Consider the following 12,263-nt stretch of genomic DNA (forward strand, 5'->3'; position numbering starts at 1 on the left):
CCCCCCCCTCAGAATCTCATTGACGTATCTCACGATGTGGCGGTGAAAGTTGCCTCCGTCAGATAAGATTCTCGTCCATTCAAGCGCGTTACACGCATTGGTCCACACAATAACTTAGTGTAACGTTACATAATTATCCGTAAGTATTACTAGCCGGTGTGACAATATACAATATATCTCTGATGCTGATTTGCTCGTATGCTTTTGCGTCATGTGGATGTAAGTAGTGTTGGTAATGTGCTGCCTCCATGTTCAGAGTAGAAAGTTTGTATCTTCGAAACGTCTGCAACACTTATCATATCCATACGGTGCAAAGACTTAAGTAGAGATTCAACATTAACAATTAAACCGTTATCTCATTGCTACATTTCTTTAAAAAGGATTGCCATACGTGCATTAAAATTCGCTACATCGTAAGCTTGAAGTATATTTCTGTTAGAAAGAAAATCCATGGATTATTAGTTTCAAAATCCCAAGTATAGGTAAATAAGTTAATGTATATTTTCCTAAATGATGACAGATTCGAGGTCAATGGATTCGAAAGTCAGACATTTTCATCATAAAAATATAATTTATACTTATGCGGATTTTTAGACACTTTGTGAAGTTATCAAAATTCTACTGTAGTGACACTTTTGCCAATTTGAGAGAAATGAATTAATTATATGCTTTCTATTTCCATCAAAGTTCATGCGACTTAAACCAAAAGAAAAATCCATAAATGGAATATTCTGTAAGCTACACAAAATGTCAGTTAGTATGATTCTTTTTAGCTATATCACAATGATTAAAAAATGAAGATGACAAGTGTTTAAAAAAAGAATAAACAGAGTAAAAGTTCATAAAACCGTATTCAGAGTGGAACATTCTCATGAATGTGACACACAACTGAATTTTCAACGGATATTCCAAAGCAAAACAAAAATTATTTATCAGAACATCTATGCGTACCAATTAACATCAACTGATATTACATCGATTAGATCAGCTGTTTTACTTCCTTAATCATCATATATGTCTTCAGACGTTATAACATTACGTATCTCTGTATTCCTTCATTTCAGCTCGTATTAATTATGCTTGTAATTCTCTCTCTCCTTCCTTGTATACTGTCAGTTCTTCAACGTCTAAATTCCTTGACAGATTTTAATACTTTTCGTTATGCAGATATAAAAAAAGAATTGATGTTGCATGAGGAAAAAGGATTCTGGAGGTTTCCATGCAATAATATGATCATTTCATCATAAAACTACCTGACTACAAGTTCGTAACTGTATTATTTATCACTGACATACTTCTATAGTATAATTAATGTTCTGGTAAATGGTAAAAAAAGAAGATAAAGCTATCCCTGTAACAGAGAGTGAAGGCCCATATGGTCGTGAGACGTCGAGGCTCCCACATTTGTTTAGGAAATCAGCTCACAGATGGCGGTGAGGTTGTCAGCCTTACGCGTCGCCCACCCTTTACCACCCCAGGAAGATTCCTGGTACTCATTTCTGTTAGAGGCTGAGTCGGGCCCAGGAACATACTGCGGCTGGAAGGATTGGGTCAGTAGAAAATCCCGATAACTTCATCAGGTATGGAACCCGCGACCTTCCGGTTTGTAGCACAGTGCCTCAACCAACTACTCTGCGGCGTGCTCCAATAAGGTACTGGACTGACAAATATAATCATCAAAATATTACCGTACTATAAGAAAGATTTCTTGATGTACCAATCACATGAAAGCATTGAAATGTAAATGGGAGGATAATTTACATAGTCTAACACAAAAACGAATTTACCATTTAAAATTAATAGTTACGTTACGTTTATTTTACTGTCTACCAGCTTCAGCATTGCATGCATTTACGAGTGGGACTTGCGAATGTAATAAAAATAACCAATCACAGACAACCTTGCACATAATCTTTCCCACCTACCATCTTGAGAAGACTAAAACACGATCAGCTATAGGCTATTAAAATAAAAAACAGCAAAGAAACCAGTTTTACAAAAGAGGTTAAGTTTAATGTTAAATAACACGCCGGGAGAGGAAATGCCAAATCATTTCTGTGTTCAGTTAAATTTTTATCTTAGCTTTTTTAATTTTGTTCTTCTTGTATTCTGTATAGGACAGACGTGGAAGTCGCATGCTGTTAGTCTGCAGCAAGCAGCGCTGTGATACAGAGGCTGGCGGAACTAGAGAGTACATAAACTCGCTTCAGCAAACAGCAGCGGTTGGTAATACGAAGAACTGCAATTCGACACAAGTATTTTGCTTTATCTATTTTGTCTAAAACTTCACTCAAGTACTGAAGAAAACAAATACGTTTTCAATAATAACATAATAGAGAGTTCAATGTTGTGTACTTCAAGTTATTTTGAGTGTTTGAAAAATTATGTTTCTACTTGTTTTCCCCTTCAAAATTTGAGTCAATAATTTAATAATAAATATCTGTAACGTCCTTTCAGTGAGCAAAGACAGACAACACTTACGAGTGACCCGAAACACCTCTGGTACAATAAAAACTCCGGCAAGAATGACAGGTTCAAGACAGATTCTGAGGAACCAAGTTCTGTGTGTTCTTCTGGCTGTCTTGCCCTTTTCGGTAAGAGGGTTTCCTGATGGTGCGCCAGTGGACGCCTGTGTAAAACCCAGACCCAATCAGCCGTACCATGGACAGGCCAGGTCTCAGCCTTCGGAAACTCTACCGTACATTCTCACAGCTTCCAGCAACGAATACGGACCGGGCTCAAAGATTACAGGTAATACAACCACATTACGAAATTTCGTATAGGCTGAGTAAAGCAGCGCTTCACAACTTTTTGGCATGACATCCCATTGTGGCTTTCACCAAATTTTTGTGCCTCCCTCTTCAGATATATTTATTGAAGTGTTGCAGGCCGTCATACAGCTCAGGCTTCCCAGTGAGGTGGTCCGAGTTTGACGCCAGATCGGCTCATGTGGAATTTGCGGTGGGCAAAGTGATAATATGACAGGTTTTCTGAGTACTTCGGTTTCCCCTGCCAATTATCATACCATAAACTGTTCCATGTTCATTGATCATCCGAGTCTTGATACTAAGAGTGCTGTTAGGGCCGCGTCATAGCTCAAGCGGTTAGTCGCTGGCTTCCCACCGCGGAGTCCCGGTTCGATCCCGGGTCTGGTCAAGTGGGCTTTGTGGTGGACAAAGTGGCGCTGGGGCAGGTTTTCTCCGAGTACTTCAGTTTCCCCTGCCAATCTTCATTCCACCAAATTCTCCATCATCATAATCACCTGGGGCAGGCTACAATAGGTCAATCAGTGGCCGCCGTGCCGAGTGGACCCAGTTGATCTCCACCCCCTACTAAGCGAATTTAAAAGTGCCATTAAAAAAACAAGTTAAGATGTAAATAAATTGAATACTTTGCACCACATTTACATTACTGTTTATGGTAAACAAACTCATAATTTGTAAAATATCAAAACCTAGAATAAGAAATTAAATTTTTAAAATGAAAATTCTGGACGCTTCTCTTAGTTTGTCGATAAATAATGCCAACAAATGTTGAAATCGAATGGCTCAGATTTCTATTTTTAAAGAGGGGACAACAAATTAAATGGCTGCTTACATAATAAATGGTTAAATGTACCTAAAATGAACTGAACTTTTCAGTTACATTTTACATTAAAAATTATTTGTTTGTCATAACCCTACATGCCCTCCGGAACAGTGTCACGCCCCCGCAGTTTAGGAACCGCTGGCATAGAAGAACTACATAACAGACAATTGAATTTCAGTACAGTGTTCTAAAAAAAATCACAACTGATGAGAACTCTCTTCTGGAATGCGACGACGTGTAGTCTGACAAATTTTAGCGACGTTTCAAAGACGATTTACCTGCTTATTTTTGTCCTATTTACGAACCCTGAAGTGGGAGGCAGTGCCTTCCTCCGATACGTCAGTAAACGTCTATCTGGTTGTATGGCATCACAAAACCGGAACATACAGTAATATTCTTCATTGAAAAGGGCCATGCACCTAAGAAATGCAATGCAACTCTAAATCACTGTCGTGATTTCCGTGGCCTTGAATTTTCAAACCGGAGACAACAAAATAAAGGGACGCATGCTGAAGTTGTTTAGCATTATGCAGCATTGCTTCTATTGACAGTAAAACATTCTGATTTGCATTTTCATATTCCGCAAGCAGTTTTATTCTGTATTCTCCGGTTTTAAAATTACAGGCTACGGAAACCCCGACAATAATTTAGAAAAACCCTGAAATTGTATTGTTATCACTGCTAGAAGCGATGGTGGTTCTTGCAGTTTTATTGCCACGCTTTTCCGTCTTCTAAAGTCGAAGGCAGCCCATTGGTTCTGACAGAGATGTCTTGGCACAGCTGAAGCACACAGACTGATTTCTTTAAATCCGTGTTTCTCAGAGTACTAAACATTCATTGTGTGTCTCAAAGGACAGTTTCTAAGACCACAATAATCGCAATTGCTGCCATGGTTACGGAGCCAATTCACGTTACTGAGCGCTTTCTTACTCAAGGCTGAGACCGCGCCACTGAACAAACAATCGAGTAAACTCGTGCGAAACGAAACTATAAGACCAACATCTGGAGTTTAGAAAGTAATAACAATAATACAAGTGCCAAGTCAACAGCCACAAGGCCAATTAGAGAAACAACGTAGTATGGATATTGGTAATCACAATACTGAGCAGGAAAAACATCAAGACAATAGCCACAAGGCCAGTTTCGGAAATAGCGCAGTGGTAATCATTATTAGTTCTGACTTGGACAACACGGAAATGCATAAGGCCAACAAGAACAAGAAGAATTATACCATTAAACAATGAGACAGTTCGGAGGAAACAAATAAAATGGCTGATAACAACTGGCCGGTCAGGGTAGCCGAGCGGTCTAAGGTATGTACTGTCTTCGCTCGCTCGGAAGCAGGGATCGTGGGTTCGGATCTGTTTGTTGTGAGGTACGAACTGAATTCTTATATATTATTCTTATACTCTCATGGTGATGGCTGTAGGGTGTAGCGTCTTCTGGGATATGAAGCCGTGTACTCTGATAGAAAACAACTGGTGTACAGTCTCTATCTCTATAAATCGAAGAGTAAACACAGCTCTGCAGCACGTTCTTCCGAAACGTCGGTGTACTACACAGCGTCACATCCCAGAAGACATCACACTCTCCACGGTCACGACCGCGAGAAACTCAAAACCCAATTTTCTTTTTTCCCCCCCCCCCTTGGCACTACAGCCCCAGTGGGCCTAGGCCTACCTCCATGAACTCCGTTCACTTCGGTTTTTCTAGATCTTACACATAGGGTAGGACTCATTGGGCGAGTGATCAGCTCGTCGCAAGGCCTCTACCTGTAGACAAACACAGAAAAATGCACACAAACATCCATGCCCTGAGTGGGATTCGAACCCACGATCCCGGCTTCCGAGCGAGCGAAGACAGTGCATGCCTTAGACCGCTCGGCTACCGTGACCGGCAGTGTATAAGAATAATATATAAGAATTCAGTTCGTACCTCACAGGAAACAGATCCGAACCCACGATCCCGGCTTCCGAGCGAGCGAAGACAGTGCATGCCTTAGACCGCTCGGCTACTGTGACCGGCCAAAACCCAAATTACCCTACTTAAACATAATACTGTCAAGTGTATGAGTGACAAAGGATGGGGTTTACATTGGAGATTAGATTTATTGACCACTTATATACACACTTCGTGTAATTATAACGCGATCGCAGATCTACGCACTTCACAAATAACTGTGCATAAAGTCTTCATTAGTCGTTTCCTGGTAACAGCTCCCAACATCGGAGATTATTCAATTCCTGTGCTCACGTCGTTGTACGATGGCTAATACTCCACGCGTCAATTTTCATGAATATAAGATTTCGGCACGGACCGCATAGAAAAAAAACGTTTCAAAACAATTCCTGTACTGTTGCGCGTAAATTCGCTGCCGTGGGAACATGTTTGCGAAGGTGTTACTAGGTAACGGCTGTGTATATTTGTTAATTAAGAATCTGCTGCCTACCAGCGGACGTTGTTTCGTTGTCTTGTTTCGCGGTTGCTACGTACAAACGGGTCTCTATACAGTATCACTCTGTTTGTTCCAGTTTCCATCAGAGGTGACATATTCCGAGGGTTCTTCCTTCAGGCGAGAGATGTCGCCACCGGCTCCTGGGTGGGAACGTGGGAGGAAGCCCCCAACACGAAGGGACTCCCCGAGTGCGCTGCCATAACGCACGCCGACAATAAAGACAAACTGCAGGCTACTATAGTTTGGAGCGCTCCGCGGGACAGTCCCGGGGGACAGGTGTATTTCACGTAAGTCACGGGGCTTCCTCGTCGACAGTCACGTGTGCAACGTGTCTCCGGCATGTGACGAGAATCGAAAGTTCATTGCCCTAGTCACAAGCGCCCCTATCCTGAACCACATGAATCCATTCTACACTCTTTCAACCTATTCCTTTATGTTCCACTTTAATATTACCATCACATCGACGTCCAGGTCTTGAAAATTCTCTTTTGTTCAGGCGTGCATACCAAAATTTTTATTAGTCTAGCTTCTCTTCCGCATGCTACATGCCTCGTCGATCTCATACTTCTTATTTCATCACGTTAACGGTATTCCCCGGGGGTTAAGCAGCCGAAGCGTGAAGCTGATAACTCACCTTCATCTAGTAGAAAGTAAAAGTATCCCTGCAACAGGCTGTGGAAGCCTATGGGGTTGTGAGCCATCGAGGCTTTCACATTTTCTAGACAATCGGCTCACAGATGAGGTCAGCCTTACGCGTCTGCCACCCTTTACACCCAGTAAAATTTCTGGTACTCATTTCTGTTAGAGGCTGAGTCGACCCCAGGGCCATAGTGCGACTGGAAGGATTAGGTAAATTGAAAAATGGACGAATCCGCGACCTTCCGACTTGTAGCAAAATGCTTCAACCAACTACGTTACAGCGTCTCCCCCTTCACCTATTGCCACTATAGAAAATGATGGAGCTATACCTTCAGTCCCCCATACGTCTTCAAGACGTGATGCTTAATTAAGTACAACGATAGTTTTACCGTTTATTTGTACAACACAACTTGAGATGTATTCGGCATGTGCTACAGTGTAAATATTCGGCGTACATTTCGTCTCAATTTCGTGTAACCGAAGGCGCGCCATCTCGAAGGACTTGTCCCCCTCGTTGGATGAGGGATCACTGTGAGGGATACTGTCTGTGCATCATACAAAAAAAAAGCTCCGTGACTCGCAGTCCTCAAGCAAACTATACCGATCGAGCGACCGCCGCTTGTCGGCGAAGTTAGTTCCAACTTTAGCAGAGAGAGGGTGTCACGTGGTAAGCACAACGAATCCCGTTAATTTCGGTTTTCTAGATCGGAGCCGCTATTTCCTTGCAGTAGCTCCTCAATTATCTTCACGAGGCTGAGTGAACTCCGTTCCAGGCCCACTACTTCTCCGAAAATCTGATAGCGCCGGGAATCAAACCCGGACCTCTGGATCTGTACCCAGGAACTCTGACCACTAGACCACAGAGGCGGTTCCACTGTCTGATATCACTCCCTTAATCTTCGATCAGAATTTTCTCCGAATTTCCAACTTTCACGCTGAGACTTGTTGATCTCCATACAGAGGTTAAAGTTCCTGCAAAAACAGCGCCGTGATTCGTCTGCACATGCGCAGGTGCTGTTTCTGTTGACTCGTGACAGTGACATTACACACAGCAGCGGCAACTTCGGCAACTGACTGCTGGACCACATCCTTACATCCCACCTTCTGTCCTGCGGTCACTCACCTCTGGCTGCCGTAACAGCCCGCCGCGTTCCAACACAACCGCGTGAAGAGAAGTGGCATTACAGCGGCACCACGAGTGGGAAGGGGTACACCAGTGTTTACTGCCAGTGGGTCGCGGGCCACTGCTGACACATCACGGTCTACACCGTTTGATGTCCAGGTCAGCAATGAGATTTCGGTAGAACTGATCGCGGACCACATATAAATCTACGTGTCCAATAATTCTGGCATTTTTAGTAGTTTTATACCTAGCCGTTGCCTAGCAACAATAGGGTCACACAAATACAGACACACAGACTTATAGAAAAGATTTATTAGGTATGCCGTTTGGATTGGCTCCTATCAAATGAGTACCGGATGTTTCCTTCCTTGAGGGTAAAGCGGCAGGAGAGGGAAGCTGACCACCCAACTCCAACTAATGCCGAGGTCAAGAATGCTGGAGCTATACATCACTCGCCTATATATGCATGATTGTATCCATACATACGTACATACAGTGACCGCGCCATAGCTCAAGCGGTTAGTCGCTGGCTTCCCACAGCGGCGGCCTGGGTACGATCCCGGGTCTCGTCAAGTGGGATTTGTGGTGGACAAAGTGGCGCTGTGGCAGGTTTTCTCCGAGTACTTCCCTGCCGATCTTCATTCCACCAATTGTTCCACAATCACCCTCACCTATCATCTGGGGCTGGTACAGTAGGCCAGAAGTGGCCGCAGTACAAGGGACTTATTCCCACCCCACTAGCAATAAAAAAATACATACATACACATAGAAGAGGTTAAAAAACAAATTTTCCACACTTTGGGGTGCGAGAACGTGTAAATACGTATAAATCTACATCGGTTTCTCCATCATCACAACAGTATCTTGTACACAAGCTGTCTCAAAACGAGAGGTCAGTATTCTGGAAGGTCTCAGTATCGGTCACTCTAAGCAGAAAATGTATATGTACATGTGTTCTATTCCGAACGGTTTCCGATATACAGCTATTTCACTGTACAGTTCCAAAACTGTTGATAAGAGAGATATATTACGTACTGTTTCTAATACCGGTGTTTATTGTTCAGGTGACAAAGTTGGTAGAGTTTACCTAGTATAACACATTTTCGAAAATTCCACCAACAACAATGCGCTTTGCAACTCGTGTGAGGACATGGCGTGTTGCTCGTCTGCACAGTGAAAGAGCTCTATCTCGGAAACCGTTCGGAATAGGACACATGTACATATACATTCTTTCTGCTTAGAATGGCCGATACCACAACCTCCCACAATATTGATCTTTCATCTTGGGACACTCTGTATACTACGTACAGGAAAAAAATTAAAAATTCACTTCTCTGAGAAAGTGAAGCTTTGAAGTGTACTGCCTCTTGGGATGTGACATCATTTTACCCGTTGAAATGTCACCGACACTTCAGAGAAACGTAATGCCTCCATCTTCAGTGTCGAAGAGTTAGGCAATAAAGCGAACACAGACATTTGCTTGCTTTCGTGCCTTACCTTTATACTCTAAAGAGAGAAAGAGTACGCTTTTCCAAAACGTCGTGAACTTCTGCAAAGCACATTCCAGACGACAACACACATCAGTCACTGATGTGAGACCCTTAAATCCAACAGAAGGCGGCAATAACATATGTGAAGAATAATATATGACTAGGGAGCCGAAATGAAGATATATTTGCCTGAAATTCAAGGACACTCTCACAGTTCTCTTACAAAAAGAACCTCCGTGGTTTTCGTCCGCAAGCGAACTATACCGACCGAGCGACAGCCGCTTGTCGGCGAAGTTAGTGCCACCTTTAGCGGATAGAGGCTGTCACGTGGTCAGCTCAACTAATCCCCACGGCCGTTAATTTCGGTTTTCTAGACCGGGGCCGCTATTTCCTTTAAACAGCTCCTCAATTATCCTCACGAGGCTGAGTTTTCAGACCCACTAGTTCTCAGAAAATCTGATAGCGCCGGGAATCGAACCCTGACCTCTGAATCTGTAGCCAGAAACTCTGACCACTAGACCACAGAGGCGATCGTTCTCTTACAACGTACAGAAGTAATTAGATTTGAAATCTGTAATGTAATTATCTAATGTAGACTGGTGAATTATGTTGTTTCCTGGAGGTCGTGTCAACCCATGTCGCAATCCGTAATAATCACTGCTGACGGTCTCCGCCCCAGCATGTTACGTCATTACAATAATAACACTACAACATTATGGCAACTTCTCGTTATTAACCTCCCCCCTTCCCTATAATCTTCTTATATAAAATTGCACTAACTCTCGAGACACAGAAAGTAGCACACACACACACAACAGTGATTGGCATTAATAATTACAGACGTAGTATATTGCAGTCGGCTTTTCCAAAGCACCATCTGACATCGCAACTGTACCTCTTGTCACAGAATGCCTACATGTTATAAAGAAATACTCAAAAGCACGCGGTAGCGTAGTTGGTTGAGGGGCTATGCCACAAGCCGGAAGATCGCGGGTTCAAGTCCCGATGAAGTCATTGGATTCCTTTTTCAATTGACCTAATCCTTCCAGCCGCACTATGGCCCTGGGATCGACTTAGCCTCTAACAGAAATGAGTACCAGGAATTAATTAAATAAATTTCATGGGGAGTAAAGCGCGGCCGGAGCGTAAGGCTGACAACCTTACCGCCATCTTTGAGCCGGTTGTCTATATAATGTGGCAGCCTCAACGTCTCACAACCCTATGGGCCTTCACGGCCTGTTACAGGGATGGCTTTACCTTCTTTTGCTTTTTATATCCCTGACACCGTAAATTATGCCTATACACCTGGAGGTTCAAGAAACACTGTGCCTATTTTGTGTTCTATTGGCAGAAAAATGTCTGTAAACGTGTAGTAACCAGGTCACGGTAGCCGAGCGGTCTGAGATATGAACTGTCTTCGGTCGCTCGGAAGCCGGGATCGTGGGTTCGGATCTGTTTCCTGTGAGGTACGAACTGAATTGATATGTATTGTTCAGATTAAATGTTAAAGACAGTGAAAGGAAAAATTATTCTAACAGCATTATTTTGTTTCAGGGGTTCTGTTGTGAAGGACTACATAACGTTCTGGACGGACATTGTTGCGCAACTTGAACAGTGACACAACAATTAACAGAGATCGTTCTATGTTGCTTCTCTGTTACTGACTTCTTTAAATGAGTAAGAAAAATTAATTTTTTAGAGTTTCCGTTATAAAACGGTAAGAACAACTCTCACTGAAACTGTTATCTTTCAGTGATAAATACGAGAAGGGGCTGAGCAAAAGTTTATGAAGACGAAATGAACATATCCTTTGTTCTGTGGATAAAGGAATTACTAAGGATGTCATAGATAAGGGTACAGGAGCGTTGTAAACGTCAGACCGTTAACAAACACAACACAAGCTTCATTTAAACAAATAAGTTCACATATTCAAACAATATAAAAATAAGGCACCAGGTGTTACCGTAATTCAAAACTAAATACATTCAAATAATATACTTTAAAAAAGAGTACGGTCTTCTGGAATCTACCGCTGTGTATTAAGGATAGAAAACGACGCTTCGGACGAATATACCGCCTCCATCTTCAGGGTGGAGGCATGAAAAGCAGACGGCGAGTTGAGCATTTTATAGCCTATTCGTCGGGGTCTCTCCAAACAACACGGCGTCATGTCCTCACAATCACTGCCATGATAATCTCACACCCAAAACATATTTTGTGTTATGACATTTTACTAGCATGAGAAAAACACACTGAAATCTGTGCCAAAAAATAATAATTTTTGTGTTTCCTAAAACGTATCACTAACGTAGTCTGTATGATTTATTAAACGAGGAGGATATAAATGTGAATTTGTTCTTTGTGCTGTGTTTTGAGAAATTTCCCCACAAAAATTCTATGTATAATTTTTGCTTCCTTTTACTCTACACGCCCCGACTACTGCATCACTCCTGATTTCATAATCCTAAGGTTGGGGCCACACGAGCGCACGAAGTACGTCCGTTGTAAAGAACGTACTTTATGACGGACGTTGCTGAGGACACCACACAGTTGCAGAATGCGGTGCGTAGTTTCTTGTCTGCAATGGCGCCAGAAGAAAGCTTAGCATTCGCCTCTCTTGTTTATTTCTACAACGGACGCATTTTGTGCGCTCGTGTGGCCCCAGCCTAATACTATGAGTACAATGAACATGGATTTCTTCATGTCCTGTTCTACGCTTCTCCATTATACGAGTATCTGTACCTTTTTTTTTATTGACTGCGTGTTTAAAATCTGCTCTCTTATTTGTGGAGCATTAAGTCAATTTGTGGGTGAGTGGCATGAGTGGAGCATTCATCCTCCGATGAATCCCCTGTCGGTCTTGTAGATGGATAATCGTATCTGTATCTTACATCTTAAGTTTCAACAGAATATTTTGTAGGCGTCCCTCTATTTTTTATTTCGAAAGATATCACACAGATCAAGATAC

At 42.5% G+C, this 12,263-nt stretch overlaps 1 protein-coding gene across 3 annotated transcripts; it reads left to right on the forward strand.

Moving 5' to 3' along the window:
• The first annotated feature begins 1,832 nt into the window (after window positions 1-1,832).
• Window positions 1,833-11,652, forward strand: LOC111869597 (putative defense protein 3). 3 transcript variants are annotated; one of them, XM_023861237.2, is made up of 4 exons: window positions 1,833-2,226; window positions 2,458-2,751; window positions 6,120-6,330; window positions 10,850-11,652. In XM_023861237.2, the coding sequence occupies exons 1-4, from the start codon at window positions 2,136-2,138 to the stop codon at window positions 10,911-10,913; spliced, it is 660 nt and encodes a 219-aa protein (XP_023717005.1). In that variant the 5' UTR covers window positions 1,833-2,135; the 3' UTR covers window positions 10,914-11,652. The 3 variants fall into 3 exon arrangements, with proteins under 3 accessions (XP_023717005.1, XP_023717007.1, XP_023717006.1); XM_023861239.1 differs by having other exon boundaries at window positions 2,149-2,222; XM_023861238.2 differs by having other exon boundaries at window positions 2,156-2,255.
• Window positions 11,653-12,263: the final 611 nt, after the last annotated feature.

This window comes from Cryptotermes secundus, unplaced genomic scaffold, assembly GCF_002891405.2.
Source record: "Cryptotermes secundus unplaced genomic scaffold, Csec_1.0 scaffold512, whole genome shotgun sequence".
In the NCBI taxonomy this organism is placed as follows: domain Eukaryota; kingdom Metazoa; phylum Arthropoda; class Insecta; order Blattodea; family Kalotermitidae; genus Cryptotermes; species Cryptotermes secundus.

Excerpts from the sequence above, each read along its gene's own strand:
- LOC111869597 (XM_023861237.2), top strand. The coding sequence starts at position 2,136 with ATGCTGTTAGTCTGCAGCAAGCAGCGCTGTGATACAGAGGCTGGCGGA. Across the intron at positions 2,752-6,119 it reads ACCGGGCTCAAAGATTACAG|TTTCCATCAGAGGTGACATA; the intron begins GTAATACAACCA and ends TGTTTGTTCCAG. Across the intron at positions 6,331-10,849 it reads GGGGGACAGGTGTATTTCAC|GGGTTCTGTTGTGAAGGACT; the intron begins GTAAGTCACGGG and ends ATTTTGTTTCAG.